Below are 26637 nucleotides of genomic sequence, written 5' to 3' on the forward strand. Positions count from 1 at the left end.
CCTATTTTTTTTTTCATGCAAAACAACTTTATGGGTTTTCCTACTTTTCCGGTGTACTTTCTTTATTTTTTTGATGTACGAACCCGATTGGGATGGAAACTAATCAAACAAAAAAAGAATCTCGTGGATCCGTCCATCCGTTATTATGTGATGCGATTACAAAGCATGACCTCTGCTAGATAGAGATGAGTGACATAAACGACAAAACGCAATTTGTACCGCTCATTTTACCCGAAGATAGCTAAACCAAAGTCAACAACCCTAGGCTCATTTGAAAGCAACTATTGGATCGTCGATCAAGTTCGAAGATCAAATGACAGACACTTCCGGTTCCAAACATATAATCGTATAAGTGACGTAATCGACAAATCGCGTTTTTTTTCTATCAGCACATTTTTTTTTTCAGAAAGTGATTAATGAACAAGTTTAATTCTGTTTTGACGTTTTGTAGCAAAGCATTTTACTTTTGATCACGAAACTCCCTAAGTAGTTAAAGTGCACATTCGGAAAACAGGCCTTCTGAAGACCCCAATCCAAACGCAAGTTTTTCCTTGACCTGCTTTTGAACGTTAACCACTGGCGGTACTGAAAACAAGAACCTACAGGGGCATCAACGCATGACCGGCAAACGCTACTTTGATTGGCCTGTTGCTAACAAAACAAAACACACACTCGTCTCGACTTTCACAGCTGTATTCGAGACCAAAACAACCCAGCAAGTAAGTGCTTCCTGGTGCGAAAACCACGATTAAACGGATTCGCATAGCTGTTACAAACATTAAACACCGAAATGCTGACTACTTTGCATTTGAATTCTCTTGTCAACTGAATGGTATGCAACAACCAAAAATGTTTGGTGACCGAACTGCACTTCTGCACAAGTAGTACTGCAGAGCACTGCACCCAAACGGAAATGGGTTGATAAATGAAAGCATTGCCGCTGATATTTGAACCCAATGTGTTGTGACAAATTTTGTTTTCAAAGGTTTTTTCGGACTAAGTAGGTTAAATTTTTGTAGTACATCACAAAATCATATTGTCATTTAATTTAGATTTGAGCGGTTACATTTTCTGTCATTTTTTTTCGTGATTCAGAAACCAAATCGATTTTCGAACAGATCGTAGCAAGCGATGTGATTAAACGAATACACTGAAAAATCTAATAATTTTTTTCAGATGATGGCAGTAAACCACGACAGAAGCCAAATGCACTGCACCGAATAGCGCTGCTCTGTACGGTTCTCACAATCTTAGTAGGCTGTATGTATGTTTGCACCGTTTTGGTAGGACTACTGACAGGTAAAGTTGATTAACCGAAAAAAAAAAAAAACAATTCAATCAACTCGTTTCTATTCTATTCATTTAGCTCCAGAACCCATTCCGGCAACCGGCAGTGCATTCAAGTTAACTTACCAAAGAGTTTTCCATTCAACGTTTGATGAGTTCCCGAACAAAATTCTGGAATCGATTGCGCATTTAGTGTCCGAAACATTGGGAATTGATAGCAAACACAAAACGTCAAGACGGAAACGTGACCTGGAAGACGAAAATCGACTTCAGTTGTTGAACGATAACCGATTGGATAAAGACGAAAAATCTACGGAAGACGAAGACAATTTTGCACCTGGCTTCGTAAGTTTTGTCCAAAAGTTGGCACAAAATGATCACTTTCTGAAAATAGCTTATGCTTCTAACGGGAAAGATGACAACAGTAATAATGACATTTTTCGGGCCATGCGCCGCCGAAGGAAACGAAACGTCGACGAGGATCGGTTACTGCGAGAGAAACGCTTCGCAACGGAGCTGGAAACCCTGGAAACCGAATACACACGGTGCAAAAAGGAAGCGTACAACGAGCGAGATTGTGATAAGATCTGGGAAAAGCTGAAGAAACTTTCGGAGGAAATCAATAAGAATTTTATTGAGATGACCAATCTCATACATGATTACAAAGATCACAAGAAAACACATTTACAGAGCGAATTGAGCGATAGTTTTCCGAAAAATAAAAAGAAAAACAAAAAAGATATGTTTTTCGATTCGGACGAGAGTAAAGAGAAGAAAACTAAGAAAAAAGACAAACCAGAATTGGTGGTTTTCGAGACGACAACCGAAAACAAAATGACTACGGCAGTTAGCTCGACAGTGTTCGAAACTTCGTCGAAAAAGTTTTTGGATCCGCTGATTCACGATGAACACAGCAAACCATGGCATTTCGAGCACAACAAAATTGATGATGACTCGTGGAGTACTAAACCGCTTGACCATTCGACGACGACGACCACCACGGCAATGACGATAAGCACGAGTTCGACTATGACTCCACTAGAAACCCATGACATCCACAGAGCCCTGAATCACTCGGTCCCGTATGAACCGGAAAAGCATCGTCCCGTTATCGATGAGTGTATTCAAAGTCTAGACGATTTGTTGGAGTCTGTTGACCTCGAATCGGGTGTCCGAAAAATACAACGAAACTGTACAAAACCATCGACAACCGTGAAACCCACTGTGCCTGTAAGTCCCACTCCGGAAACGACGGTCGACGATCTACATCTTCAGTTCGGTAGACCGTCCCATCCGATCCATGAAGATTTGAGTCATCGTTCGGGCGAATCGCAAGACATTCATGACTTCATTATGAGTCGGGCGAGAAACCGTTATCAGCACAATCACGACTACGTGGACAATCGGTACTCAGCTTCCGTAGAATCATCGGCGGAATTGCGATTGCCCAAACAGATAGCACCCGTAGCTGCCAGTGGTCCATTTCTGAACCTATGCGATCAAATGCGTAACCAGCAGGGACCCGTCAAAACGACCGTCAGTAACCAGCACAATTTCCAGGCCCAACAATTCGGTGGTATCGGTCAAACCGGATTTCCCGTTTCCGGTGAGACTTCCCACGTGAAGTTCACATCCGCGTACGGCGGCTACACGCCGAACCATTTCTGTTTCTATCAAGTACCGCAGCAGTCGTACGGATATCCAAGGCCAATCTACGGACATCACCAACCCGGAGGTAGGTTTTTATACAAAAAATCAGTACGGAAACTCGTAAACCCAATTTTTCACCCCCAAGGACAATATTCCGTTCCTCCTCATCTATTCAATGACCCCAATATCGCAACGGTCATTGTGCCGCGAACTGATCCGGAAGGTTCGTGACAGTACCGTCGATGTGGAAGGACGAATCACTAATCTGGTTCTCTACGTTTTGCAGGTTTCGTCAACATTCCTGTTCAAATTCAAGGCTTACCGGGTCGTCGAGATGCTGGTGAAGCAACGGAACTACAAAATGTTCGACTGATTTGCAACGTCGTCGGTCAAGGTTCGGCTCCACGAATTGTGGACAGTGTAGCTGCGGAACCTGCGATCACCAGCAAAGTACAAACAACGACTCCGACAGTGGATGTAAGGACCACCGTCAGGATCAAGGCTAACCAAACGGACGATCACGATTTCGTTCGTGCCCGAGGATCGCATCGTCGCCGGCATTGCAATCGCGGTTGGATTTCATGTGCCAATGGACAGCAGTGCGTTCGGAATCAAGAGTGGTGCAACGCCCGGACGGACTGCCTGGACGGAAGTGACGAAAGCCATTGTTCGTGTGTGACTCGCCTAAATCCGATACGAGTCTGTGACGGATACGCCGATTGTCCACTCGGTGAGGACGAAATGGGCTGTTTCGGATGCGACAGATTTTCTTTCTCCTGTTTCAACAGTGCGTTTGAGTTCGAAAGTGCCCATAAATCAGGTGGCACATGTTACACGTCAATTGAAAAATGTGACGGCTTCGATAACTGCTTCAACCGGAAGGACGAACAGGACTGTTCGATGTTGGTGAAAGATTTGGGTAAAGTAAAGGCCTTCTCGGTGGGTCACACTTCGGGAATTTTACACCATAACTACAAAGGAAAATGGTATCCGGTTTGTCAGAATCCTATCGCCTTGGCGAGGGATGCGTGCGAAGCGGAAATCGGTGCCCTCGATCAGGAACCTCATATTTCCCAAATGGACGGACATCTGCCGGGTCCGTTCATTCAGGCGAGTACCAAAAGTCAACACGTATTCCAACCGCACTTTACCGAAGGTTGTAACGGGGTGTTCAACTTTGTCAAATGCCCTCAACCGAAGTGTGGAACGTCGAAACTTAGCGAATTCCCCAGTGCCCGTATCAAGATCCGTTCGAAGCGGAACGCCACCGGCGAAATGGTGGAAAGTGTACGGATCGTCGGAGGATCCAATGCGGAACCGGCGGCTTTCCCGTTCATTGTGGCCATCTTCAGGGATGGAAAGTTCCACTGTGGCGGGAGCATCTTTAACGAACATTGGGTGAGTGTCTGTACTGAATAATCGTAAAACATAAATAGTATCTTTCGTGGTAAAAACTGATTCACGCGTCCAAATATTTAAAAACTTCCACTCTTTCTATTATATTTCTTTCAATATTTAAGTTGGGAAAAGTGGAAAGAACTTTCTTTGGTGATCGGAACATGACATATTTAGTTATTTTTGTAGGTTTAAACAGATTCGTTATTCATGTTTCGTATAATAGAATTTGTATTGGCATTCGGATAAAAAAGGCCGTATCATTCGCCGATAACATTGGAACACCAGCATGTCGTTAATATATAGCAAGAACAGTAAGGTCCCGATATTACTTCTCTGTGGAATGCAACCGCTTACTAGTTTCGAATAACTTCTTACTTCATCAACTGAAACATACTGGGCTCTGTTTTCCAAATTCTAGCTTTGAGTTAGGTTGTTAGCAAACCCTTTAATTCCATGCTCTTTCGAATTACGAAGTAGTATTTCATAATTCAGACTGTCGAAGGCCTTTTTTAAATCCTAATATAAAGCCTCCATACATCTTACGCAGTCCGTTACTTATACTACATGGAATGAAAAGTCCCGGGTCTCTCAACGAAAAGACGTGAATAATTTCGAACCGTGTATATTTTTGGTGAGAACAAGCCTCTAGATGGCCCAATATCAAATTTCATGGCAATCCACTAGTGTTTGAATAACAGCTGATCGTATCAGACGAGTTCTAGTTTTCATCAAGCTATGGAAAATGGCGAGTTTCGTAGATTGGTCTCCGTATTCTCCAGATCTGGCCCCCAGCGACTATTATCTATTTCCAAACCTTCTTTCTCCAGGAACAGAAATATTCGTCGAACGCTGAGGTCATTGCAGAAACGGAAGCCTATTTTGAAGGCCTAAACAAATCTTTTTTTTTAAGGACATCAAAATGTTGAAGAATAAAATAGTTTTCACGGTAAAAAATCCACTTTTTTCTGTGTTAGGCCCGGGACTTCTCATTTCATGTAGTAGAATAAGGCTACTTCCGCTACGGAAACTGTATTGCATGCTATAGAGTATTTTGTGACTTTCTACATCAGAAACAACCTATGCGACTTATCTGTAATTTTTCAAAGATGTCATTAATTATCGGGTATTGCAGAGTCACCAGATTTTCAAATTCGAACAACTTCAGCAACTTTAAGACAATCTGGTTGGATACCTCCTTCTTCTGTTATCAAGTTAATGAAGTCAGATAAGATCCTAGAAAAGGATGCAACCTTGTTTTAAATTATATATTTGCTGGAATAAGATCAGAGCCCGCACTTTTATTTCATTCAATTCACTGATGATGGTTGAAGGAAAATTGTATTTGCATTTGTATATTTGGATGTTGCAGTGGATAAGACACATTTTGCGGTGATATTCTCTGCTAACTTCGAACCAACTGTCACAAAGCGATTATTGAATGCTTCACAGATTACTTTCTTGTCAGTTATAAAATTTCCGACGACTATCAAAAAGGAATTGATTTGGTTTGCTTTTGACGTGAATACGTCTTACTTTACTATGGGACGTCTTTTCAAAACTCGAAGAATGAGTAGAACTTAATCATGAATATATCGAGTTGTGCTAAACGCAACAACATAATTCGTTTTCCATGTCATTAGGAATATGATCAGCAATTTATTATAAAATTTCCAACGGTGTGAGATAACCGTAAGTAACTCAAAAATAAAATTTTCCCAAACTATTGGAAACAATGAGAAAAACTCACCACGCTTGCTTGCCTTTCTCGTACCCGCGACGACGGTTGTGAGGTAGTTAGACACATATTCGTCCCGATTTTCAACTGGATAAATGTAAATGGACGAACATCAATCATTCCCTCTTATGCTTTCCTTACGCCAATAGCAGCAAAAACAAGCCTTCTGAGTGGTATAAAGGTTCATTCGTCTTGAATTATCGAGCTGACATCTAAAAGTAATCCACTTGAGTTTTGAATTGAATTTGAAATTTGGCTTCAGAATTTAGTTCCAGAATTCAGGTTCCCTCCCGTGGGGTTGGTGGGCTTGACGGTATTGCCAGCATCATCAGATACAATCAATTAGAGTTAGAATTTAATATAGATATATGTCACAGCTTTAGCTTAATTATTGAATTTAATGAGGCACAAATCTCCAAATATCAAGAGGAACGTGTCATTTGAGCCAATTTGTTCTGATTCCTGAATCCAATTGGGCTTCACACGATGACATCAAACAAACGGTAAATGCAGTCCATCTTTGAAGTTTATTGGTGGTTTGTGTACCATGGAATACTGTGGAATGAGATAGAATATTGTAGAATAGAATAAAATAATACATACTGAACAAATGAGCAAACCACTGACAGCTGTCAAACGATGTTCATCCAGTTCATTTTGTGAGGTTGTATCGTTTTCATGTGAAACCAGATGGGTGTGATGATCTGTGAGTGAAGTGTAAAAGTAAGTGTATGCAAGAATGGTAATAAAGGTCACCGTTTCAGCTCAGAACTAACGATCGACCAATAGTAGAGATAAAAGTAGGGTAACGGTACCCTCATTTATCTCAGCTCCATTAGTCATCTCATATACGGAAACAATAAATTAGAGTGAGATCTGTTGTCTCTGTTCGATAGATTGACTTCAAAAGTAAGATGAAATTAGGACCATTCGCTTCAAGTTTTCGCGTCGCTATAAAAACAGTATTGAACAATTTTCGAACTACTTTTTCTGCGGTAGTGCTTCACAAAACCGAGGCAAAGATATTGTATTCGATTTGGTCACAATACATTAATTGAAAGTCGAGTAATCGCTAAAATAACATGATGACACTACTAATGAGATGAAATTATTTCACACTGAGAAAACTGAAAAATCGAACTAAGAGAAACTCTTCAACTTGGAAAAGAAGGAAGAAGAAGAAAGAAAGAAGAAGAATAATGCAGAATACCAGAAATATAAAAAAAGAAACGAATAGATAACGCAAGAGTATAGATAAGTATGCAAAAAAAATACATCAAGTACCCAACAGGTAAACCTATTTAAAAGATTATTATTATTGTTATTACTATAACCATTATTACATTACTATTACAATTATTACCACTACATTCCAAACAGACCATTCCAAGGACTGCTGCCAGTGTGACTATGTATAAAACAAAAAAAAAAAAAAAGAATTTAGTTCCCGATTTCAGGTAGAAAATTCAACGCTAAGACTCTGGAACTGATTCCAAAATTCAGTTTCTGAATTTTATTTCCAGAAATCAACACCTACATGCTGGGGTTTAAATTCGGAACTTGGATTCTGGGACTGACTCACGTTCTCCAGTTATGTCTGTGACACCAGCCACCCTCTTTTTACCTAGTATTAAGTTTGTGTTCTTCCACATTCTTAACTGCGATGCACAGTGATGCCTCTCCATACAAAAATTTGCAAAACTACAAATATGTCGATAAACGTCAGTTGGATATATTTCCATATTAATAATATATAAACAAATAAAGACTGTCCCAGAAAGTATGGATGCACATTGATTTCGCTGTAAATAATTCACAAGTGTTAGATATTCAAATTTTATTCGATATACTGATAATATTAGACTACAACAACAGAATATTATTCTCAACATTTGCTACTTAGCCATTGTCGACAAGCTCGCTAGCACCTTCTTGCGAACGTTCCTCGTTAAATTCCGTACAGACTTCTTGGCGACAAGTTTTGACACTTACTTTTTTCCAATCTTTTTCCAACTGTTGAATGGCTTCGGCTGCCGATACATGTTTCCTAAGATGTGCCTTCGTTAATGCCCAAAATTCCTCAATTGGTCGAAGTCGTGGGCAATTTGGTGAATTTATGTCTGTTGGGACGAATATGACATTTTTGCTAGTATACCATTCTACCGTTGATTTCGAGTAGTGGCAAGAAGCAAGATCTGGCCAGAAGACAACAGGATCCTTGTGGCTTCGAATCATGGGTAGAAGTCGTTTTTGTTAACATTCCTTGATGTATATTCCGCTGTTCATTGAAGCAGTGGTGATGAAGGGTTTCGAAATCTTTCCGCAGCTACAAATTGCTTGCCAGACCATAGCTTTCTTACCAAATTTTTCGACTTCAATCGATGTCTCGGACTGGTTTCAAACTTACCCTTTCTCGCACCGTATAATATTGTGGTCCCGGCAAGGATTTGTAATCGAGTTTCACGTAGGTTTCGTCATCCATGATTATGCAGTTCAAATTTCCAGCAAGAATCGTATTGTACAGCTTTCGAACCCTCGGCCTGATCGATGCTTCTTGTTTCGAACTACGTTTTGGTTGTTTCTGCTTCTTATAGGTTCGAAGATTCAAACGTTCTTTAGCACGAAGAATATTTGACTTCGAAGTGCCCACTTTTTTGGCAACATCCCGAACTGAAACCTCCTTCTTTTGCTCGAACGCCTTCAATATACGTTTATCCAACTGAGGGTTAGCAGGACCTTTTTTCTCGACCCGTTTTCGGTTTATCCTCAAAGGTATTATCCTCACCGAACTTCCTGATTGCATTTCGCACGGCTTTTTCACTTACTCCTTCCATTTTTGCTATCTTTCTCAGTGACAGTCCACGTTCTGTGCACCATTTGTACACAATTTTTCGAAGTTGTTCTGCTGAAAGTCCACGCATTTCAAAACAAACTAATGAAAACGAATAAACAACTGCACAAGTGGTTAGAGAAGAGTGTAAACAACAGCACGCAGCCATAAAAATTGACAGATTCTGAATCATTGCAAAATGGCAGCGGTTTTTGGTTGCATCCAAACTCTCTGGGACAGTCTTTACTTACTTAAACACATACTATTTAACTAATAACTCGAAAAATTTTCGTCGAATTTTTTTTCAGATAATCTCGGCAGCCCACTGCTGTGACAATTTCCACCGGCACTATTACGAGCTTCGCGCTGGTATGCTGAGGAAGCGCAGCTTCGCACCCCAAGTGCAAGTCGCCACGGTAACGCACATCGTAGTGCACAGCGGCTACAGTGCGACAAAGATGGCGAACGATATCGCACTGATGCGCTCGGATCGACCGTTTCACTATAACCGGTGGGTCCGGCCGATTTGTCTGCCCGCCAGACACCGAACCACAAACGACCGGGACTGGCTTTGGGGACCGAAGGCAGGCACCCTGTGCACGGCGATTGGTTGGGGTGCCCTGTGGGAACGTGGAAAAGCTCGTAATGGGAAACGTTTTTTTATTATCAAATGACCCTTAATCATTTTTGTTTTATGTCTATTGCAGCTGATCATTTGAAATTCGTGTCGGTGCCAATTTTAGGATACTGTAAGCACAAAAATGATCGCGACGGAATGTACATCTGCGCGGGTGATAGCGAGGGTGGTCACGATGCGTGTCAAGGGGATTCGGGAGGACCGTTTGTCTGTCAAAGTCATTCCAACCCACACGAATACTACCTCGCCGGAGTGGTTAGTCACGGAGAAGGATGTGCCCGGCAGAGTGAACCCGGTGTTTACACTAGAGTTGCGCTTTATTTGGACTGGATTCATAATAAAATTGAAGAAGGTGGTTCGGATGTAAGTACAGTGATGGAATGTCCGGGTTTTCGCTGTCCTTGGGGGGCGACTATCTGCTTGCCAGCGGAAAAACGTTGCAACGGTGTGGTAAACTGTCTCGGAGGTGAAGATGAAGCTAACTGTCCGTTGGATCACCTTCTCGGATCGGTGATGAATAAAACAATTAAAATCGAGAACGCGACCTCAACCAGTACTACAACAACGGTTGCTCCAACGAAACTGTCAACGGTAACTTTCAGCCCGAGCAGTGTTCCAACATTAAAACCAAAATATCACCGGATACACGGGAAACATGGACACGGAATGCACGGTCTGATTGTCACAGCCACCGATAGTCCGTCGATTATTGTACAACCGGCTGCCACACTAGAAAATAGTTCTCACACAACGACTACATTCAGGCCGATGAATTTTACTCTGAAATTTACGACACTTGCGACAGAAACGCCTAGCGAAATAACAAGTACAACATCGAAAGACAGTTTCACAACAACGATAACGGAAATGACTGCAACAACAACAACAGCAAGCACGCTGAACTCCACAACTACAACACATACGTTAAGCACCATTCACACGGAAACTTCAACCGAACCACTGACACTGACTAGTAGTTTGAAACCTCAAACCGCTACCAACTTTCGACTACTGAACGAATCGAATGAGACCCAACACAACTCCACTTTGTTCCCGATCAAAGTTGACGACAGCTCGGTAAACTCCACTCGGCGCAATGACAGCGACACCGTTCAGGCTCCCGCTGACGATATGGAACCCGGTGCATCCGATGTAGTACTGGCCCACGAACCCGCCCGTGAACATCCGTTCTTCCGGCAACTCGTTGATCTACACGATGAAAAGTACAAACGCCTGAATCAGTTCCATCTGTCGGCCCATAATCTGCACACTTCGTTGATGAACATGTCGTTGGGTCCTGCACTGAACGAAACCTACCGTTACAAACGGTTTGCCTGCAATAAGTGAGTTTTTGGGGAATCCGGTCCACCGGTGACAAATCGATTTAAATTGAGCCAACTTTTCCTCTTCTAGAATTCGTCAAACGATCAACATTGCTCACCGGTGCGATCGGGTCATTGATTGTGAGGACGGATCGGACGAGGTCGGCTGCTCGTGCCGGGACTATCTGCAGGACAAGTACAACTTTCTGATCTGCGATGGCAAGACGGACTGTTGGGATCTTACCGATGAAAAGGATTGCTGTAAGTTCGATTTTGTAAACAATATGATCTGTACAGAATACACATTTTGTCTTTATTTGGTGCATCCCAAAATACTCGATCTTGAGTCGAGCTTTTCAGTATATGTAGTTTGGCTGCATGTCTAGTCTACGGTATTTTCTCATTTTTTGACGAAGAACTACATCTTTGCTATCTTTATAAGGGTGCCAATTAAAAAAAGTGTTCGGATTTTAAACATCTGAATTCCATCCGGATCAGACGACCGGTTCTGAAATTACAGGGTAAAGATTGTTAAATTATTCATACCGTGACTAAAAGCGGCGATCTATAAAACGTAAAATAATTTTTAAACTTGCCTCAACACAATTCCAATCGGTAGTCATTGTTAGTAGACGGCCAAACAAATTAATTTCGGCGTTCCTTGTTTCCGGTTTTCGATTAACGACCAAAGATTCTAACCATGGAATCAAAAATGGATCCCAGTCACTTTTCTCGACTATACCAGTTCCAAGATTTCGGTTTCGGAAGTACCTGCAATAGTGGAACACGCTACGTTTTCTCGACCTGAGTACTGTTTCACTCTGTAGATTATAGTAGTTTATGGGCAAACCTTTTGGCATTAAAAATGCCTTAATCTTCACTATACGGGACCGTGCATTAATTAAACGTTTCAAAAATAGCCACATAACCTTTTTCTGTCATAATTTTGAACGTAAATAATTCAGTAGATTGATATAATTTAACAGCCAATCGATTGGGAAACATTTAACTTAAATACGGAATTTTTATACTAATTGCCTTGTAATTCCGGATCCGAAATTCGGATCAAGATGAAATTCAAGCGTTTTCTATGGGATCGTAAGACCTTTCATTTGAATCTTATTTTGAGAAAGTCGATTCAGCCATCTCCGAGTTAGTGCAAAGAATGGTACATACATACATACATTCACACTCATACATACACACACAAACATTTTGCGAACTCGACGAACTGAGTCAAATCGTATATAACACTTGGCCCTATGAGCCTTGGTTTAAGGTCTGAGGACACAGGGTCACGTGTTGAGTTTTAAATCGACCACGTGGCTCGCTCAATTCCCTTTGCGCTTCGTATTTCTCTTGTACTCTCTCGTATATGAGCAAACTGTACCGGGTTGCTAGCATACATTTTATAATTTTGATGAGAAGTTTTATCACATTAAGGTGAAATGTAGCGGAATGCGAAAATCGCGTTTTTGATCAATTATTTAAAAACTAGACCGATTTTAGAAAAACCAAAAACACTTAAGTTTTCGAAATCAAATTTATCATAACTAAGTATTCTTAGAATTTTGAAATTTTGCTTTGCCGAGCCGTAATTGGTTTTTGAAATATATAAACGGTTACTGTTCCGTTCCACGGGGATGATTTTAGCACTGAAAAGTAGTGTTTGTAGCAGAATTTCACAAAGAATCTAAAAGTGCAACTCAAAATTATAAAATATTAGCTAAAACAACCGAAATTTGAAAAAGTTTGCATAAATTTTTCCGCATTTTTTTTATTGCTTGCGCGCTGCTGTTTTGTATTGAGGTGGTGTGAGAAATGCACGGTGGGCACGGTGGCATTATATCGTGAGCAAAAATTACATATAAAATAATGATGCAAATTTATGCAGCATTGGGTTTTGTGTTGCAATAAAAACGAGTTGAATACAATAAAATGGGTATTGTAAGAAATCGTTTATTTTCTAAGTAGCTGCCGTTTATAATGCTAATAATGTCCAATTCTGTTGAGTTCAATGCATTGATGTTGCTGAAGCAATAAAGCTTGGCTGTGTCATATCGTATAACAGGTATTATTTTAGATTGTAGCAATTTTTATAGCAAAACTAAAACTTCATCATTGACAAGCTACATTACATTACGATTACATGGCTAGTGCTACGATCCTATTGACACAACAGAAATAATACTTTTTACTTATTCGAAGATGATGATGAAAGTCAATTAGGATGGAATATATTGGCATTGAATGTATTCGATAAGTAAATTCGACCGCGTTCTATCATGCGAGTCAAGTAAATACTTTTACGTAAATTCTATCTCATCGGCGGGAAGGGCCTGATGAACGACTGGCAAAGATATCGAAAATACTTGAATGTTATCTCGTCTTCAATCGTTCTTTTGAAGGAGAATCCATGCTTGCTACTAAACTAAGGCATATACATGGTTAGCAAGTTGGTCAATACATATACATATAGCCTCATGTTAGTCATTCATAATTACTCATGATTTATAGCTCTAGTGTAAGAGTAATCACTAACAATAAGGATTGAATTAGCATATATTCAAAGTGTGAAGGATTCAAAAATCCATTACGTCCAGTCTTTTTTAGAAGCCAATATAACGAGAGGTAAACCCACTGCGCTCAATCATTGAAAAAAGTTCTTGTTTCTATGTGTCCGTTTTTCATGGTATGCTTTATGCGACGGTTCGTTCAACTGAAGCTGATAAAATTTTGCGCGCATTTTATAACGCTACATTTCACCTTAATCTATCGTATGGGTTGGACATTACATGATTCCAATGAACAATGAAAAAATTTTCAACTTTCACAAAGATTGAATGTCTGTGTGTTTGGCAGCCTTGCCGAGCCAAACCTTTTTCAGAATGCTATCAGGAAACCAAAGCGAAAAAATAAGGCGGATGCATTGAAACTGACTTTGTTTCACAGCAAAATACAAGACTTCATTTTTATCGCATCTAAACTAAATTATCTAGACTTTGTCACGGTAGATTTATGATACAAGCCTTCAAAGCCGAGATATTTGATGAACAAGTAGAGGTATGCATTTCCGAGCGTTCCAATTTTCAGCAATTCTTCAGTCAGAAAAAATACAACACGACCGCGAAACTCAATTAATCACTCTGAAAATTTCACAGAATATTCTCAACTAAATTTCGAAGACATTGTCAGGTGGGTATTTCTATATTCTACACCGTTTCCAAGAAAATTTAATTTGAAACGGGAAAATAGCAAAAACCCTACCACTTTACGGTACATTGCATAACCTTTCTATATGCGGTAGGCAAAAATGAACAATATTATTATTCGAACCCGCTTTGTTGACCGAAATTTTGTTATAGTGGAATAAATTTTATTTACTACTTTAGTAATAATGAGCTTTCGCTCAGAAATAGAAGATACTGACAGACTTAGAATATTGAATGTCATGTCTAAGAAAATAAAACTCGAGAACGATAACTTCTGGGAGAGACCGGGAAAAATAAATAGTTTGCCGGACTAAAATCGTGTGCAAAATTTCTTTCAAATCGGAGTATGTAAAATTTCTGATTCCTAGTAGCACCTGTTATTACAATTTGATGACAGAAACTTCATCGAACAAGTTGAAACTCGAGCACTGTGCGTTATATTTACCAGTGGCGTCTCGTGACAGAGTTTACGGGTTGTGCACTGCTTATGTGGTATGATATCAGATGTAACAGTTCGTTGTAAGTGAAAACTAAAATTGAGGAATGGATATTTACTTGTGTTTACCAATACAATGAAATAACTAAACACTTTTGGGTGAGAACTTTTTATTAAACTTATTTTGTATCATCGAAACAAAAGAAGAATTGTTAAGAATTGGCTTCGACGTTGCAACTGAGACAGCAATTTGTTTTCAACTGCCATAAGCATCAGACATTGAAGCCTCTGCCGAAGGAGTACATACAAGCTCTCACAGAGCCAAACGTGACAGAGAGAACAACAAATCTCTCTCCTCGAATCTGTGCAGCAACTCATGTGTACAGAAAAGACACTTACACTGCGATAAGAGATACTTGAAATTTGAAGTTTTTCGGTGCACAAGGCAAAGTGCTCGAGTTCATTGCGAAACGTATTAGCTGCGCCAATGCGTTATGAAAAGATCGTTTGGCAGTCAAGCGCAAGTAGCGCAAGTGGACCAAATCATTCATTATTTTATATTCGGTACCATCAGCCCTGATTTCATCGAATAAATGAAGAATCTAAAAACGAATTGTGTGCGGATGTAGATGCAGTTAATTCCTTCAATTTGACAGGTTGTGCACATAAGGACAAGACGCCACTGATATTTACTACGTAACACATAAAACGTAGTAGGCGGAGTTGGTGCAATTGGATGTGATGCTTGACGACAAGCTCAGTTTCGGCAAGCACGTTGAATACGCCTGCAAGCGTGCTTCAATGGCGATTGAGGCGCTCCCACGAATGATGAATCGACAGACCCCACGGCGAAGTAAACTTCGGCCTTACGCAGTTCCTCACAGGCCACAGTTGTTTCCGGTTAGCCCCCGCGGTATCTCCTGCTTGCCATGGATGCCCAAATGAGCCTGAGACGGCAGAACACGTCCTGTATGCTTGCCCCCGCTTTGCGACACAAAGAAATGGTCTACTGAGAACTGAACCGCGACAACAGGCAGTCTCGACCGCCGACTGCTAAACCAAGAGGGATCAGCGAACAAGCGTCGGTTCGGGAGTTTTTCCGTCATCGGGGAACTCTTCGTCGGGGACTAGATGAGTAGAAGTCACAGCATCGATGTCGAGTCGTCGGGGCGCCAGTGAACCGGAGTCGCCGGACCGACCTCGACATCCTTTTGGTCGATCCCCTGGAGCGAAGCGAGTGGCTCAAAGTCGAGAGCTAATGGTCCAAAAGTAGGATAAAACAATGCAGATCTCCATGGCGATGCGTAAGACCGGGAAGGGTGCTTTGAACACCGATATCCTTCCACCTCGAAGTAATACCTAACGGTAGTTCCGGGGAGGTAGGGTTGGAGATCCAAGGTGTTTCAGTGGGTAGTTTCAATTATACAGTGGTAGTCCTGTGGAGAGTCCCACACTCTGGGCGTAGATGCATTGCACCTTGTAAAAAAATGGCGGAGCTGGTGTGGCTTACCGAGAGTTTCCTAACAAGTTTCACTATAATGGATATTCGATTTAAAGCGTTGTCATTTTCAACGGTGGCAAAATTTCGTAAGCAGTTCGTGCCCGTTTTATATTCTTCTTTCAAAATAATCTATATATATAAAAATGGATGTAAGTTTGTATGTTTGTAACGCCATAACTTCGGAACTACAGAACGGATTGCCACCAAACTTGGCACAGGTACTTCTTGTATTTCAGAGATGGTTTAGGGAGTATCTTTATATGGGAGGGAGCGTAGCAAGTGTCATAAACAATGGGGGGTCATGGAAAAATTCATATAACTTGACAAGCATCGATACGTTTTGAAGACCGTAGAACGATTTTGCATACCTTAGATATGACTATATGGGGGGTGGATGTAGCAAGTGCCTTTAAATAGGGGGGTGTAATGTTTAAAACGGCATAATTCCGAAACTACTGAACGGATTGCCACCAAACTTGGCACAGATACTTCTTGCTCTTCTGAGATGGTCATAAGGATATTTTAATGGGGGAGGGAGCGTAGTAAGTATTCTTAACAGGGGGAGGTAATGAAAAAAATTGTCTAATTTGACGAGAATGGATACTTTTTTAATACCATAGAAACATTTTGCATATATTAGATATGATTATAGGGAGGGGTGGATGTAGCAAGTGCCTTTAAAAAGGGGGGTGTAATGTTTGTAATGGCATAACTCCGGAATCACTGAACGGATTACTATCAAACTTGGCACATGTACTTCTTGCTCTTCAGAGAAGGTCATAAGTCTATTTTTATTGGGGGAGAGAGCGTAGCAAGTGTCATAACCAAGGAGGGGTCATGAAAAAATTCATATAACTTGATGAAAACCGATATTTGTTGAAGATCTTAGAAAACAATTCGCATACCGTAAATATAATTTAATGGGGGATAGATGCAGCAAATGCTTTTAGAAAGAGGGGTGTAATGTTTGTAATGGCATAACTTCAAAACTACTTAACGGATTGCTATCAAACCTGGTACATGTGCTTCTTGCTCTTCAGAGATGGTTATAACAATATTTCCATGAGAGGAGGGAGCGTGGGAAGTGTCCTTAACAAAGGTGGTTCATAAAAATATCTAATTTGACGAGAATCGGTACTTTTTGAAGACACTTTTTGCACAACTTAGATAAGATTATAAGGATATTCTGTGGGGAGAGGGTGTAGTAAGTGCCTCTAAAAAAAGGAGTGTAATCTTTGTAACGGCATAACTCTGGAGCTATTGACGAATTGCTATAAAATTTGGTACAGTTATTTATTTCTCTTCAGAAATAGCCACAAAGGTATTTTTATAGGGGAGAAAGCGTAGCAAGTATCATTAACAAGAGGGACCATGAAAAAAAATTCATAAAAATTGACAAGAATCGATAATTTTTGAAGATCATGCAAACATTTTCCATACCTTCGATATGATATATAAAAATTATTTGCATTTAAAAAGGGGGGTGTAACGGCATAGCTCCGACACTACTGAACGGATTGCTATCACACTTGGCATAGCTGTTTTTTGCTCTTCAGAGATAGCTGTAAGGGTATTTTTATGGGGGAGAGAGCGTAGCAACTATCCTTAACAGGGATCATGAAAAAAATTATTTAATTTGACGAGAATCGATACTTTTTGTAGACCATAGATACTTTTTGTGCAACTTAGGGTATTCGTGTAGGGTGGATGTAGTACCTCCCTCTAAAAATGAGATGTAAAGTTTGTAACGGCGCAATTCCGGAACTACTGAACGAATTGCTATCAAATTTAGCACAATGAAACTCTTCAGAAATGATCATTAGGACATTTTCAGGGGGGAAAGTGTGTAGGAAGTGTCCTTAACATGGGGGGAGAGGGTCAATGACGAAATTTGAAGAGAATCGACATTTAGACTAGAAGGAGGGGTTTTTGAAAATAAATTTTGATCTCCCATTTTGTATAAAACAAGATAGTGGCAAGAATTTCAAGGTCAATGTGCATTTTATTATGTAAATTGAAAAAACTGTCGACTCATGATGTCATAAAATTTTTATAAAGAGGAGGGAGTAGCAAGTGATTATATCCATGGAAGCCAAAGGTATTGTAAATCGGTTGTGACGAGTAAGTACGGAAGTACGTTACAAGCACATATACATATGAAACTCGGAGGTTACTAAGAAGATATTTATAGAAAGGTGTTTTAAATGTTCCTAACAAAAGGGTTCAAATATAAAACTGACCCAATTAGTCGAGAACACCATGAAAATTATGATTATTGTAAGATCTGAGATGGAACACTGATCATTCGCAATCTGAACATGAACGGCGTATCGTTGAATCGGGTTGCCGTCTAAGTTATGTTTCACTACAAGAGTATTTCACTAAGCAGGACAACTTCGAGAATTTTTTTCGGCCTTCCCTTTACGAAACATTTCCGAGCAACGCCGGGTAATTCAGCTAGTCAATTATACGATTTTAACATTTACACTCTCATAAAATTCCCACTTGGACGATGTTTTAAAATCAGGCAAAGCCTTTTTAAATTGTCACAGTAGACGATTAACCCTACCCAATTTTTAAAAATAAAATGATTTAATATTATTGTTTTGGAAAATGTACGAAAACTTTCTGTGGGCACTGTATTTCTTGTTCCTTTTTGCGTTTCTCATATATGAAGGTTATACAATCCACTGTGAAACCGACTCAACATATACCGTTTCATTCAGCTCGATGAGCTGATAAAATGGCTATTTGTGCGAACGTGTATGTAAGTGTGAATGTGACAAAAAATGTCACTCATTTTCTCGACGATAGCTCAACCGATTTTCACAAGCTTCCCCTAGAACGCTTATGAATTTTGCCCGGATATTACTTCCGATTCCGGAGTTATAAGGTGTAATTTGCAAAAATCGCAAAAGTATGCACTCAAAATTCTCAGAGAACCGACAATAATAAACTTAAATTAGATGAAAAGTCCAATGAACCCATAGAAACCAATTGAACTTTATTTTGATACAATTTCCGGTTCCAGAATTACAGAGTGATATACACAATATCAACTCCAAAAGCGAGTTTTCATGTATGGCGATGCAAAAAAGAATAAAGTCTTATCAGTGGATGATAAAAAAAATTGATTTTAAACCTATCGATTCCCAGTTCCCAGATTGTGTAAATACTGCAAGCAGTTGTCAAAAACTCATAAATGAAACATACTCCATATCCGACTTCCGGTTCCGGAAAAAACAGGGTGAAGTGAGCTTCAAATTTTGAATTATCATTTAGAGCAACGATGCAAAATAGAAAAAAAAATTACTAAATTTATCTTAGAACTATTTCAATTCATAGCTTATGCTAGTTTACGTCCTTACAAGATTCAATGCAATGTTTTTTGAAAAATATCACATTAAAATTTATTACTCATATGAGAAAGAAATCATCACACCACTAGGTGGATTGAAATAGGTTTGTTTTTAATCAAGTCAGTTATGAGCCTCAATATAAAAATCAACTTAGAAACTCATGAAACGTCGAGATCTGGTGTTATCCCGAAATTTTTTTGAGTTAACTCTTAACTTAGACACACACTTAGAAAAATTTCGATTAAAAAAAAAGGTTTCGAGCATGGCTAAGATGTTTGGCATTAAAAAGATATTTTCGATTTCGGAAATCTCCCAGACTAGATGTTTTCAAATTCAAAGTACCAAAGTCGATTTTTCACAAAAAAAAATTTCTTAGATTACACCAGATGTAGACGTTTCATGAATTTCCAAGACATTTGGTATCAAAACAATTTCTTCAGTTTCACAAAATTTTCAATTTCGGAAGTCCCTCAAATTCAAATTTTACTCAATTTTTTTTTTAGATTACACCAAATTTCGACGTTTCTAAAATATTTAGCATCAGAAAAAAACTTGCTAGTTTTGCGTTTTTATTTTCTACACTGATTTCCGAGGTTACGCGGTCCTAAAATTCCAAGTCCCTTTTTTCCAAAGAAAAATTTTTTTCCGATGTTACACCATATCTCAATGTATTTTATTTCGTAGACATTTCGCATCTAACAAAATTTCGGAAATCACAAAATCAGTTCCAAAGTCGATTTTTTTCAAAAAAAAAAAGACTATTTTTTTAGGTTGCACAAGATCTGGACGTTTCATGCATTTCTAAGATATTTGACATAAAAAAGATTCAGTTTCGGAAATCTCAAAGTTTCCATTTCAAAGTCCCAAAATCGATTTTCTTCAAAAAAAAAGTTTTTTGAAATTACACCAGATCTGGACATTTCATGCATTTCTAAGATATTTGGCGTCAAAAAAAATTTTTTCAGTTTCGGAAATTTCAAAATTTTTCCATCCCAAGTTGATTTCTTTCAAAATAATTTTTTTCTGAATTAAACCATATCTCAACGTTTCGTGCTTTTCTAAGACATTTAGCATACAAAAATTCAATATCGGAAATTATAAAATTTTCAATTTCCAAAGTCGATTTATACAAAAAAAAATTTTTTTTGTGGTTACAATAAAATTTGGACTTTTATACATTTGTAAGATATTTGGCATCTGAAAAAAAAAATTCTTCAGTTTTGCGGGTTTTTTTCTACGCTGATTTCCGAAGTGTCGCAGTCTCTAGTTCACAAGTCTTTTTTTTCTAAAAAAAAATTTTTTCTAGGTTACACCATATCACAACGTTTCATGCATTTCGAAGACATTTCGCATCAAAAAAAAATCTTAAGTTTTGGAAATCCAAAAAAAATTCCATGTCCCAATGTCTATTTTTATTAAAAAAAAAATTTGAAATTAAACCATATCTCAACGTTCCAGGTATTTCTAAGATATTTATTATCAAAAAACATTTTCAATTTCGGATATCACCAAATTTTCAACTTCGGAAGTCCCAAAGTCGATTAAAAAAAAATTTATATTGCACCAAATGTGGACTTTAATGTATTTCTAAGATATTTGGCACCAGAAGAAAAGATTCTTTAGTTTTGCGGTTTTTTTTCTACACTTTTACGCGCTCTCAAATTCCAAAGTCGTTTTTTTTTTTCAAGGTTATAACTCATCTCAACGTTTCAAGCATTTCTAAAAGATTTAGCATCAAAAAAATTCCTTCAGTTTCGGAAATCTCTAAATTTTCAATTTCGGGAATCCCAGAGTAGATTTTTTCAAGAAAGATTCTTTTTTAATAACTTCATATCTTAACGTTTCATTTCGGAAATATTTAAATTTTCAATTTCAAAAGTCTCAAAGTCGATTTTTTTCCAAAAAATATATTTTGGGATTACACTAGATCTGGACGTCTCGGGCATTTCTAAGACATTTGGTACCAAACAAAAATTTTCTTCAGTTTCGGAAATCTCAATTTTTTTTCATGTTTCAAAGTCTATTTAAAAAAAAAATTTTTCAAATTAAACCATATCTCAACGTTTAATGCAATTCTTAGACATTGCGCTATTTTTTTTTGAGATCTCAAAATTAGGAAATCTTAAGTTCCAAAGTCGATTTAAAAAAAACTGATCGTTCCATGCATTTCTATGACATTTAACATCAAGAAAAGAATTTCGATTTCAGAAATCATAAAATTTTCAGTTTCGGAAGTCCTAAAGTCAAAAAAATTGTTTATGAAATTACACCATGTTTCAAACTTTTAGGCATTTGGGATCAACAAAAATGTTCAATATTGGAAATCTCGTAATTTCACATCATCACAATCTCGGAAGTCCCAAAGTCGATTTTTTCAAAAAAAAATCTATTGAAATTGCACCGTATTTGAATGTTTCATACATTTCTAAGATATTTGGCATCAGAAACTAAAAATTCTTTAGTTTAGTGTTTTTTTTTCTACACTTTTACACGCTCTAAAATTCTAGAGTAGCCGTTCCCGTTTTTGATCATTTTAAATGTTCCAATCCACTTGACGAAAAATATTTGTTGTCGTTTTTGCCCTGAAGATGAAGGGATATTCCTTCGAAACGTCGGCTTTTAACGCAAAATAAATATTTTGTAAAGCAACATTGACCAAAAAGCCATCTTTCAATAAATTACAACAAAGTGGTCGTACCGTCTTCACAATATCCAAAAAAAAAACTTTATTTTGCGATCACAGTTTTCTTTAGTTTTGCGGTTTTTATCACGCGGATTTCCGAAGTTACGCGGTTTCGTTTTTGCGCGGTTTTTTTACGTGATGCGTTTCCTTCGCGTAAAAAAAGATCTCAGTGTACTCTATCTTGATCTTTTTTTCTGTGATTGTGACCCTAAGCAATTTATGACTGTACCGAACGAGACGAGTACAAGTTTGGTTTGCAGTTGCAATTCGCTAGTTCTGAATATATCTGTGAACAGATTAATTCGAAGTTTCTATTTAATGATAATTACAAAAAAGAGCCTTCCTGTCTGTGATAATATAATTCAAACAATTTCATGTATTTCGTTTCAGTTAAATGCGAACCAGGAAAGTATCCGTGCAGAATGAGCCGAAAATGCATCGATAAGAAGCAACTTTGTGACAACCATCCGGATTGTCCGTTGCACGAGGACGAACTGGATTGCCGTAAGTGAAATAGTTGTGCCAAGTTATTGTTTTGCATTCACTATATTTTTTTTTGTTCTGTCAAAACTTCATAGTTGCTCTCACCGACGGCCATAAGATTTATTTCGATGCCAATAATCTTTCGCTGTTCAAGTACGACGGGTTGGTCACGAAAAACATCAACGGAACTTGGCAGGTTGTTTGCGGTGTGGAAATGAACAACCAAACATCGCAGTCGGTAGGAAAGATATGTTCATTCTTGGGATTCGCGTGAGTAATGGCCGTTTACACCTAACAGACAATTACCGTGATTTTTGTTCATTTTAGAGGGTACACAAATTTCTCACAACATCTGCTGGACGCAAGCCGAGACAATGAGTCCAGCACGGTTCTTCCCGGAACGTTGGCCAAACTGGTGACGTCCCATCAGAACATTTCGGCCGAAGCCAAGTGTAAGGCCCTGCACATCACCTGCGTTCCGTACATCAACGCAACCGAGCATGAAATCAGCCATTTTGAGAATCAACACAAAGAGGTTCCGGTCCAGGTCAACATCAAACCGATCAACCCGATCGAGAAACCCCATCAGCTGCCGCATATCACCTTCCACGAGAACGCCCACATTGAGCTGATCGAAAACTTCGGTGACGATTACGATTGGCCCTGGAATGTGGACATTTATCTGGAGGGGGAATTCCTGTGCAGTGCCATAATCGTCGACATCAACTGGATCATCGTGGATAGTTCGTACATGAGGTTGATCAATCTCAAGCACGATTATCTGTCGATTGTCGCTGGTGGTGCGAAGTCGTACCTGAAGATCACGGGACCGTACGAACAGGTGGTCCGAGTGGATTGCTATCATTTCATTCCGGAAGCCCGAGTGGTGATGCTACATTTGGAACGGAAACTCAGCTTCACTCGGCACGTTCTGCCGACCTTCATTCCCACCAAGTACGTATAATACAGTGTCAACAGTGATCGTCAATCAAATCGACTCGAATGTTTGTGCTTTTTTTCTTTCAGAGAAAGCAAGATCGACGACAATCAGTGTTTGGCAGTTGCTCAGGATAAACTGGGAAGAACCCGAACTCTTCGGGTTCATATCAACATGACGAATTGTACTCCGGAAAAACACATCTGCTATCAACGGGATCCGGAGCATGACTATTACCATGCGGACCACTGCTACTCCGAAGCTGCGATCCGTTCCGGAGTGGTGGTTTGCAAGACCAAACTTTCCGGCTGGTATCCGGTTGGTTTCTATCAGCACAAGCGAGGTCTTTGCGGGTTCAATGAAGTTGTCCGAATGATCTCGCTGAAGGAGTACTACGATGACATCCAGCATGTGTTGGGTCATCACAAGTGCGACTACGACTTCCCGGCACCTCCTTGCGCGGGAAAACGATGTCGCTATGGGAAGTGTGTTGATCATTCGCTGGTGTGCGATCGGAAACTGGACTGCAACGATGGTTCGGATGAACGTGCCGATTGGTGTGCGGCGAAGAACGAAACCTCGACCGCCTGCCTGCCCACGCACTTCCGCTGTGAAAATGGCCGCTGCGTAGACAAACGCAAGTTCTGCGACGGTCGTAACGATTGCGGAGATCTGTCGGACGAACCGCACGAATGTTCTTGCTATACCTATATCAAGTGAGTTCAATTTACATCGAAAAATGTATTTGCTAATTTGAACCATGTTTTCCCCAGAGTAACCGAACCGGCTAAAATTTGCGACGGTATTCGAAACTGTTGGGATAAGTCGGATGAAAATCCACGACTGTGCAAATGTCGAAATGACAGTTTTCGATGTGGTGACAGCAGCACTTGTATTCCGCATGATTTCGTTTGTGACGGGGAGGTGGATTGTCCTGGACAGGAAGACGAACGATTTTGCTATGCACTGCAACAAAATCACGCCGAAACGTAAGCTAACAGAATCAGATCAGTTCCGACAAGCAAAAAGAAAATTAAACATCTTTCTCTTTGCAGCAACTACGGAGAAGTAATGCAGCAAACCTTCGGAGTGTGGCACTCGAAATGTTTCGCCAAGAATGTCAAATACGACGACCAAACGATCATGGAAATATGCCAAAGCGTAGGGTACCGTCGAATTCCGAAGGTCTACGGTCGTAAGATGCTCCAGGAGTCCCGCCTGCGGACGGCCAACAACACTGGCAACCCGGTCGATCGATTGCGCCTGACGGCCACCAAAGCCGTGGTGATGAACAAGTTCTCCAAGGTGGTCATCAACGAGAAGCAATCATTCTTCATGAAACCCAGTCGGCCGATGTTCCGGTTGGTGAACTGGGACGAACAGGACGAACGAAATTGTGATCGATTAGAGATAAATTGCGGAAATTAAGTGTGAAATAAATAGAAACAGTGACTACAGAATGGTGGAATGATTTTACTGAAGAAAATGTATGACTGCCAGGGCCGCCGAGAGCAAAAACGGGCCCAGGGGGAATGTCATGAAGCATTGGAAGACCCATCAAAGATTTTCCTATGAATATTTCTCCTGCTTAAAAGTGTGTTCATACCCAATAATCGACCACGATCAGTATAAGGTGGTATTTCTGTCGGATTGCGCCAAGGTAAAGATCTGAGGGCATAATTATCACTTCTACCCGGGAACGGAGGAACCTAGCTTGTATTGATTCAATTCGGTTAATCCAAACGTCTGCCTTAAGGACTGAAGCTTCAAGGACAGATCGGACAAGGGTGAAATTCAATACCCTTATTCCAGAGAATTCTTTTGCAATTTTAAAGATAAATCCATCTAATAGAGCGAAAACCCAGTGCATGCAACATTTTTTCGAACGAGTACGAGACCGCTACCGAGTGAGGATAAATCCCCATTTTGACATTACTGAATGCGAGACCTATATTAGAGAGAAACTGGATGCGTGAGAGTATATCCTACTGAGCAGACCAGTTGCCTTGCATGGTAAATTGCCTGTGCTCTCAGTCTCAGTCAGTCAGTGCAATGAAATGAAGCGTCCGCTCTCGTTAGCATTGCACGAAAATGGAGAACTTTGCTTCACGGCGTGCTACAAGACACGAAACAAAGCCATACAGGCAATGTTTACGGTATTTTTTATTGTAGATTCACAGAAATCGTTTTGCCTTTCTCTATAGAAAGATATTAGAATTGCTGGGAAAACCGACTTTCGAACGGAGCCTCGGAGACCCATAGTGTTATATACCATTCGACTCAGTTCGTCGAGATCGGAAAATGTCTGTGTGTGTGTGTGTGTATGTATGTATGTATGTGTGTATGTCTGTGCACTTTTCGAAGATATTTGAACGCACTCAATTTTCTCAAAGATGGCTGAACCGAGTTTAACAAACTTGGGCTCGTTTGAAAGCTACTGTCGGGCCATTGATCAAGTTCGAAGATCAAATGGTTGTGATTTTTGGTTCCAGATATATGATGGTATAAGTGACGTAACCGACAAAACACGTTGATTTTTACCGCTCTCTCTATATAAGGGTGCCAAAATTTTGGGATCACCTCTTTTTTCGTCAAGTTCTAGTGCTCAAAAGTTTAAGCACCTCGAAAAAAGCCTTCATCCAAAATTTGACCTAAATCGGACATGCTTAAGGGGTGCTGCCCGGTGGTAAAGGTTTGACAATTTTCGATCTTGAAAAAGCAGCATAGGGGAGAGTACATGAAATTTCCAAAATCGAAAATTTTTTTCGATGCCAAAACTCTTAAAACTGCATAAAACATCGAAATTTAGTGCCATCTCAAAAAAAAATTTTTTTTTTAAATCAACTTTCTGGGACTTAGAAAAATTTTCATATTTTTTCTAAGTCCCAAATAGTCGATTTTTTCAAAAAAAATTTTCATATTTTTTCTAAGTCCCAAATAGTCGATTTTTTCAAAAAAATTTTTTTTCGAGATGACACTAAATCTCGACGTTTCATGCAATTCTAAGCCTTTTGGCATTAAAAAATTTTTTTCGATTTCGAAAATTTCATGTACTCCCCTATGGTGATTTTTCAAGATATATGAAAATTTCACTAAGTGGACTAAGAAGGTTTTTTTTAGATTAGCATCACTGTTCTCATACAAATAGGCAACGCAAATGTCAAGCA

At 39.5% G+C, this 26637-nt stretch overlaps 1 protein-coding gene across 1 annotated transcript; it reads left to right on the forward strand.

Moving 5' to 3' along the window:
- Nucleotides 1-1673: 1673 nt before the first annotated feature.
- On the forward strand, nt 1674-24917 carry LOC131434379 (serine protease nudel). The gene is made up of 12 exons (XM_058601047.1): nt 1674-3022; nt 3083-3160; nt 3224-4335; nt 9209-9542; nt 9608-10880; nt 10951-11120; nt 22441-22554; nt 22629-22803; nt 22861-23487; nt 23560-24186; nt 24244-24459; nt 24526-24917. Exons 1-12 carry the CDS (start codon nt 1735-1737, stop codon nt 24896-24898), a joined length of 6387 nt encoding a protein of 2128 aa, XP_058457030.1. The 5' UTR covers nt 1674-1734; the 3' UTR covers nt 24899-24917.
- The last annotated feature ends 1720 nt before the right edge of the window (nt 24918-26637 follow it).

The sequence above is a fragment of the Malaya genurostris genome, chromosome 3 (assembly GCF_030247185.1).
Source record: "Malaya genurostris strain Urasoe2022 chromosome 3, Malgen_1.1, whole genome shotgun sequence".
In the NCBI taxonomy this organism is placed as follows: domain Eukaryota; kingdom Metazoa; phylum Arthropoda; class Insecta; order Diptera; family Culicidae; genus Malaya; species Malaya genurostris.

Bases quoted from the DNA above. Each gene is read 5' to 3' on its own strand.
- LOC131434379 (XM_058601047.1), top strand. From the start codon at position 1,735: ATGCGCCGCCGAAGGAAACGAAACGTCGACGAGGATCGGTTACTGCGA. The intron at 4,336-9,208 runs GTGAGTGTCTGT...ATTTTTTTTCAG, and splicing joins GCATCTTTAACGAACATTGG to ATAATCTCGGCAGCCCACTG. The intron at 11,121-22,440 runs GTAAGTTCGATT...ATTTCGTTTCAG, and splicing joins TACCGATGAAAAGGATTGCT to TTAAATGCGAACCAGGAAAG.